Source organism: Colias philodice, chromosome 27 (genome assembly GCF_061535455.1).
Source record: "Colias philodice isolate Cphi_HAF_F1 chromosome 27, ilColPhil1 Martin Lab GWU primary, whole genome shotgun sequence".
NCBI lineage: Eukaryota > Metazoa > Arthropoda > Insecta > Lepidoptera > Pieridae > Colias > Colias philodice.
Window position 1 is genome coordinate 2,185,533 of NC_143112.1, and position 8,102 is coordinate 2,193,634.

Below are 8,102 nucleotides of genomic sequence, written 5' to 3' on the forward strand. Positions count from 1 at the left end.
TCCGGGAGAAAACCTAAACTATGTGTTAATTCAAGTTACCCTCTATATATGTGCTAAATTTCATTGTAATCGGTTCATTAGCATGAAAGAGTAAAAACATACATACACATACACATCTCACAATCTTTAGCATTATATTAATAGGAAGAAGAAGGATAGGATTAAGTAGTACTTTTTTATAAATATAAATTTTTGGCTTTTATAGTACGTATACACAAAAAATAACTATCTAATTAGGAACAATCACTTGTAAACCATGTAAATACCTAGATAAACTTTGGAGATTTTACTTTCTATAAATAAATAAAAAAGTTACGACAAAACCGTAAAAAAATAGAAAATATGTTTGCATCTACGTCATAGTTTTATAATAATATACTGAGGAATATTTAATTGTTCTCATTCTTATTATAATTGCATGTTATCTATTATAATAATAGTCGCGCTTCAATGCTTGGTTAAAACTTATCCGTCCTATAAAGTATAACACGATAATATTAAAATGTCACGTAAACTGTCAAATACGGGCAATTACAATACGTTTTTAAAATGGTAGTTGTATACATTATTCGACGAATAAGTTTTAACCAAGGATTGAAAAATCAGCCCTTAATAATATTAATTATATAAATATGAGCCATTATTAAGTCAAGAACAGCATAATTGAGTGTCATGTCATTTTATGCTTCGATTTTTTTCCTCGTGGATAAAAATACTAGTGATTAACAAATGACGTTCGTAGCTAATGATAGTACCTGGATGGTTGTCATGGTAACGGAATATTTATTTCTATATCGGTGCATTTCCATCAAACAAGCAAATGCTCATTCTAGCCCCATGTCAAATTCTTTTTAGTGTAAACAGACATAGAGCATTCTTTCGTTGTTATTAGTGCGTTCGATAAGATTGTATGCAATGTTCTAATACTGAACCACACTGAATACGAGTTTTCGTTTACACTAAAAGACCACGAAAGAATGATCTAGCTCTATGTTCGTTTTCTTTCAGCATTATTTCGTTTGTTTTTAGTGAGTTCGAAAAGATTCTATGCAATGTTCTAATCTAATACTGATCAACACTGAATACGAGTTTTTGTTTTCACTAAAAGATCACGAAAGTATGCTCTAGCTCTATGTTCGTTTGATGTAAATGCACCGTAACATGAAGGTCGTCGGATCAACTAGTGTTAGACGGTTTACATGGTCTGTGGTTTCTGATATTAAGTAGTACCACAGAATAATAACTAGTAGCTGTAGTACTAGCTGTGCCCGCGACTTCTTTCATATGTATTTTCCTAATGTACCTATATTTTTTTTTCGTTTGATTAAAACGTTTTTATTAATGTTTCATTACCGAGACTAACGAGATTTATTAAGTTTATTAGCTTTTAAGCTATTGCATAGCTTTTATCGCGGGCCTTGAGCGCGGGGACCGAATCCAGAAATTCCGTAAAACCTCACGCTGCCCACTCCGACGGACACGGAGGTGTGGCTTGAAGGGATGCTATGCAATAGCTTTACCGCGGCAGTCCCCGAGTGCCACACGTCTTTTTTTGTTATTAATTTAATTTATTTATTTTACATAGTGTAATTATAGTTACGTGAGCTTTTAGTAAAATTTCTTTTTCAGTTTGCACAGATCCAGTAAAAGCTGAGGCGTTACTTAAACATCATTTAGAAAAGGATGACATGATTAAAGTACTTCGCACATTAACTGGGAACGGCTCGTTATTTGCACCAGGTAAACTATTTTTTATTTATTTAAATCGATACTAGTCAAAAATATAAAATAATAATAACAATAAATATCCGCCTTCAACAGCAAAAATAAAGTCAAGTCGAAGTCTTTGCTCAAAATTACTTTTTCAAGGCGACTGTTTTTTTGTTAAAAATAGTTCATTTAAAAACATGTCGAATGAACGTTTTCTGTCTTTGACCGTAACATAGTTTATTGTAGAGATGATATTTGTTGTCCAAAGTATACATTGTAATTTTTATTTCCATAAGTACCTTAGCGTGTACCTAACGAGAGTAATCACTGGCATTTTATAATGTTCAATTCATAACCATACTTAGGTACATAAAATAATAATATAATCGTAGTAATCTTTTCTAAATTACATCACATAGTTCTTTCTTTTTGTGAATATCATTTCACGGGTTACAGAATATACCTTCATTATATTGCATAAAATATGGAAATTATGTTTATTTCGAATAACAATCAGAATAATGTTAAATAATTTGGAAAATCCAAATGTGCACGCCTCATAATTTTTTTTAATAATTATTTATTAATAATTATTTTTGTTTATTTTATAACAATTAAACCATATCGAATCAGACCCTGAAAAATGAAAGGGTTCTTTCTATTCCTGAGCATACTCAAGCGCAAGAGAAAAAAAAAAGACTCGATTAGTAAAGTATTTCGGTCGTTATCGTGTTAACAAGAAAATCCTCCACACATACAGACACACGGACGTCCAAGACAGAACTTTTTTAAACTGTTTTTTAACTAGTTTAAATAACAAAAATGACATCAAAAATATCATGAATGTTAAAAATAGTGTTTTTTCTTAATATGTGTGTGTATGTATTATCTTACAAGTGCAATGTATGATACATATAGACATTTTAAGTTTGAAAAATCAGATGTTTTGCGCGAAGTGACAGTAGTACCCACCTCAACGCTTCGCTTATGAGGCGTGCAAAAAAAAAACATTTCACAAAATCTCTTCTATCTGCAAGATCTGTACAAATTTTTTCTGCATGTATTCATAAGACTTGCAATATCTTAGTTATACATGTTTATATTTAATTTACATTCAAGATAACTAAAATTATATACTATAAGAAATTATATATAAAATATGCAACTCTAAGGCCTTGAACTCTTAAAGCCGGCCCTGTGTCCTCAGAATATATTGTTACGTTAATTATAGTAATTGATCTTTGAAACATGTTATTGTAGTCTCTAGCAATAGAAGCTATGCGTTCCTTATTAACACGATAATTATTGAATGGTGTAAAATATATTAAGATTACATTGTGTGTGTAATTTCTGCATTATGTATGGTTGTCACTCAAGTACAAAAAAAATCGCACATATTCCGTTCCACCTCAATTACTTTTATGTTCTAAACTGAAAAAAAACGAACTGTATTTAAATGAACGATTACTAAATAAGCTTTCTAAAAATAGCAAATTCCTTACTCTACATTTTTTATCAGAGATGATACAATCACTTCTTGTTACAATCACAAGTTAATCGGTTCAGTAGTATTTGCGTGAAAGAGTAACAAACATTCATACATACAAACTTTCGCATTTATAAAATTAAAGGATGATATTTAGTGTTATTAAATGTACAATATAATAATTGAACTTATTATTACAGTGCCAATATGGAAACCTCGTCGGAAAGTTATGGTGTCGGCGCTACATCCCAAATTTGTTGCTAATTTCTTTAGCATATTTTTGAATCGGAGCCAGAAGTTGGTTGATGAGATCGCACCGATTGTTTCGAGCAAAACTCCCGTCAAAATATGGCCTTATTTGAACTCTTATAATTTTGACGTGACTGTAGGTAAGTTACTTATTGTCTTGAGTAAGCTCAATTAGGGAACAATTAGAAAGAATTTTCAAAATTGGTTCAGTTGTTTCAGTTTGCTTGCAGATTATTTGGATATATTGCAAACGGTTCGTCTTCACAATATTAGGGGTGAAAACTTAGGTAGAAACGTTCCCTCGATCTCCCTAATATTAGTATTCTCTAAAATGTGATATACAAATTATTATATTTTGAGCTATAATTCTTGAATTACTATGTTCACATAATTACATATATTATGTAGGTATTTGCATGCTACCGTGGTCACTGTAATCTTATAAATAAGCATGGTTTTAGTGATCATCAGAATATATAATATTTCGTTTGCAATTATATTTCTGAATTGATTAATAAACATATACCTACATTTGCGGGACAGCCCCAATGTAATCATGCGCTGTATAGCGAGTCGGCTCGACTGCTGGTATGTAAACCACTGCTTCAAACTGTCTGCTTCATTGATAGCTTTGTAGCGGTGGAGTGCATTTCTAGCAGTCATAATAAATTGTATTTTTACTAACATAATTTTTAAGTTATTAATTGTTACTAATAAAATGAGTCCTGGTTACTTGAATAAATGAATGAATTATTATTATTATTATTTGTAATGATTTACAGAAGCTGGAATCGGAGACAAACAATTCTTATCGGAAGATAAAGAAATAGTCCTAAATTCAATGTCACAGCTAAAAGATTATATAACTAAGAGGATATTCCAATTTTGGCAGACACCAGATTTTCTGTTTCGCTTTCATCCAAATCACAAAAAAGTTGATAGTTTAAGAAAAATAGTTTTTTCCATACTAGATAAGGCAAGCATTTACACATACAAGGTGTCCCACTATTGGTATACTAAGCGCGAAGGGACTTGTAGTTTTGCATACACTGATCACGTAAAAATACTTAAACAACAAAATTACATCAAAAATTTTTTTTTTAATTTTTCCTGTAAATCCATGTTTTCTTCTCTAGATTCGCGCAGCCGGCCTATACCGCTTCGCTAATGTGAGCATTTTGTCTATGAAAACATAGTCTTAAACGATAGCTCACGTGCTGGTAGAAAAGCTAGACGGGTTGCTTGTTATGGGTGTACACATAGAGTTTTAAGAATTCTATTCTATCTATATTTTTTACGTACTCAGCGTATGCAAAACTATAACCGCCTTTGAGCTTCGTATACCAACAGTGGGACACCCTGTATAATCTACTTACTAATGGTGCTAATAAAAATTTTAAAATTTCACTAAAAGAAGGAGGAAAAAACCTGGATGAAATCCAAGCGATAAGGCCTCCAAATTGTATCTAAAAAATATTTGTTGTATGTTTATTGTGAATTTTCTTGTGCAATAAAGTATTTTCATGTTATGTTATGTAAAAGAATAAGTAATAATTTATCATATTGTAGCCTTCTACTAGAGACTTATTATTCAACAGATCTGCTATGAAGATCGAACTTTTTGCTTCTTAAATATTTTTGCAATTATGTTTTTTTCTTCATCCAACTTTTGTTCCAAAGTAAACGTTCTAAACATTTTAAAGAATAAGTATATCTTTGTTACTATTATCAACCAAAGTTTGAGTCACACTATTCTTACAGGTAGTAAATAAGAAGACAAGTGAAGTATTAGATGTGAACGAAGACACATTAATACAGAATAAACTATCGATTTTCGATCTTTTCGTCGCGTTTTCTAGACGAGACGTGGAATACAATGAAGTGGAACTTAGAGAAGAAGTGATAACCTTGGTATCAGCTGCTACAGACACTTGTTCGAACGTGCTTGAGTTTGTTTTGATACTGTTGGCTAAGTATCCTGTGGCGCAGGAGAAAGTTTATGAAGAGTGAGTTAAATGGTTTCTTCTACGTTGTATTTATTATCTTATAACGATGTTTAATCGCTGCGTTAGTTCCTAAATAACATTATTTATATTGATGAGTCTTTCCTCTTGTTCAGTATTATTTTTAACAGATAAACCTACTTTCATAGCTCGTAGATTAGGTAGAAAAAAAAGGAAAAATTGAAAAAATAACTAGGGCAATTCTTTTGTGCGCGAATGTGTTTGTGACACTCCACTCGTACCAAAAAAGACGCTGTAAAAAATTTATTTGGTCAATGTTAGAATATAATTTAAGTCATATTTTAATTTGCCAGATTACACACCGAGTTTCATGAACAAGACATGTTACCAAAAACAAGGGAGGATCTTTCCAAACTGAAATATTTGGAACGCGTTATCAACGAGGCTCTAAGGCTCTATCCACCTGCGCCATTTGTTATACGAAAAACTAAACGACAAACTACTTTTTGTAAGTCTTTATTTTTTACCTTAAATACTGGTCTTGTAATTTTTCTAATTTCTCTTATTTCTTAGACTAAGATATAATGTTATGCTCGTTAAAGCTTGTTATTTTTCAGTTGACAGTTATATTAATACTTTGATGAAACTGTTTTCCGTATCGGTGATAATAACAGGTCTATTTGAATAAATATTTTAATTTGAGTATTATAAATAAAAAACGAATTTCACGATCAATGTTATTTATTATTTTCCTATATTATTAATGGTCAGACTCTTAATATTTCTGTTACAGCTGATGGCATAGTTATACCAGAAGACGCGAGTATTCTGGTCTCCCTCTGGGGCCTTCACCGGAACAAAAAGCATTGGGGACCAGACGCAGACTGTTTCGATCCAGACCGGTTCCTGCCAGAACGGTACAGTCGAGTTCCACCGGGATGTTTCATACCATTCTTGTCAGGATCTAGAAATTGTCCTGGTGAGTATCCTGTAAAAATGATAGATAGATTACAAATACATAACGTAAGAGTATTACGGATTTGCTAATAATGAAAGAATATTTTTTATCTGCTTAAATATACTTCATCTAATGACATTAATACCACTAACACCAAACCATTAAATATTTGATCAGTAGTTAAAAATTGTCAGTCAGTATTTATTTAGTGGATAATCTACTAATAATAAATGTTAAATAAATCTAGTAGGTAAACAAAAAAAGTCTTTCGAGTAATGAATTAATTAATTAACTTAGTAGTCCATCTTCTGAAGTTATTTAAGATAGAAGCAAGAAGACGCATTGAAAATTACAACAATTAATTTTAATTATGTCTTTAACATTACAGGTTTTGCCTTCGCCATGATGTCAGTAAAAACCGTCTTGTCAGTGCTACTCAAAACGTACAGAGTAAAACCAGACGCAGAAAATGGTCCGATACCACAGATTAAGCTAAACTATGACATAACAATTACAGCAGTGGATAGTAAAATAGCTTTTGAGAAGAAATCTTTATAACGGAGTTGGTTTATTATTATCTAGTCAATATTAAAATAAGTAGTCTTGAAATGGGGAGCTTGGTTGTAATATTTAAGACTGTAAGGACTAGTTTTACTACTTGCTGATAAATTTGCTAATAGACTATTTAATACTTTTTAACTGTGTTGTCTTAAAGTGAACATTTCTAGAAAATGTAAAATAAGCAAGCTTTGAGCTATGACTTTTTATTTAAAAAATGTGGAGGGCTGTGTCTCCTGATGTTTATTGTTTAAATATTGAAAGATATTTTAAATCAAATAATCTGTTTCCATCGATACTACCTATCTGTGTAGTATGTTTATTTTCTAACAGATGGTGTTTAGACAAATTGTTATTTATTATTTTATAAGTTTATAAAATTGTATTGTAAATATGGAATAGGGATATCAGGAATAAAATATTAATTCCTTAATTTTGTTAATTTGCTTTTTGTACCATACAAAAAATAAATTATTCGAAAAGTATGTTGTCCTTTCATTTATACCTGTAATAGTTTTCTTTTCGTTCCAAGAAAAAAGTAAAAGTAGATATCAAATATATCTACACTAATATTATAAAGACGAAAACTTTGTTTGTTTGATTGTAATGAATAGGCTCATAAACTACTGGACCGATTTTAAAAATTCTTTCACCATTCGAAAGCTACATTATCCACGAGTAATATAGGATAGGTTTTATCCCGGAAATTCCAAGGGAACGGGAACAATGCGAGTTTTTCTTTGAAACCGCGGGCGGAGCCGCCGCGGCCGGCGGAAAGCTAGTAATTTATAATTATCTTTATCTTTCACTACCTTTTATGACGTCATCATCAATTCATATCCTTACCAAATTTATACTTAATTCAAAAGTAATTTCAAACAAGGAGAGTTAACAATCTCACAGTAAAAGAGAAATTATATACAAACACATATAACAGCACGTAATTTAAATCAATTTATTTCTCATGGGCCGTTCATTATTATGCTACAAGGTGGAGTGACGACATCCGCAGGGTTGCTGGGCATAACTGGCGTCAACGAGCGAATGACCGGGCTCAATGGCGTGCCATGACTGAGGCCTATGTCCAGCAGTGGACAAACATAGGCTGTTAATGATGATGATGTTCATTATTTCTTACGAACACATTAATTCTTGGTGCATTAAATCTATACTAATA

At 31.4% G+C, this 8,102-nt stretch overlaps 1 protein-coding gene across 1 annotated transcript; it reads left to right on the top strand.

The window, feature by feature from the left end:
* Positions 1–1,161: 1,161 nt before the first annotated feature.
* Positions 1,162–7,375, top strand: LOC149476523 (cytochrome P450 4C1-like). Its single transcript, XM_089711638.1, has 8 exons — positions 1,162–1,202; positions 1,613–1,740; positions 3,397–3,585; positions 4,228–4,425; positions 5,211–5,451; positions 5,763–5,917; positions 6,203–6,388; positions 6,756–7,375. Exons 1-8 carry the CDS (start codon positions 1,162–1,164, stop codon positions 6,923–6,925), a joined length of 1,308 nt encoding a protein of 435 aa, XP_089567764.1. The 3' UTR covers positions 6,926–7,375.
* The last annotated feature ends 727 nt before the right edge of the window (positions 7,376–8,102 follow it).

Bases quoted from the DNA above. Each gene is read 5' to 3' on its own strand.
- LOC149476523 (XM_089711638.1), top strand. From the start codon at position 1,162: ATGAAGGTCGTCGGATCAACTAGTGTTAGACGGTTTACATG. The intron at 3,586-4,227 runs GTAAGTTACTTA...AATGATTTACAG, and splicing joins TAATTTTGACGTGACTGTAG to AAGCTGGAATCGGAGACAAA. The intron at 6,389-6,755 runs GTGAGTATCCTG...TTAACATTACAG, and splicing joins AGGATCTAGAAATTGTCCTG to GTTTTGCCTTCGCCATGATG.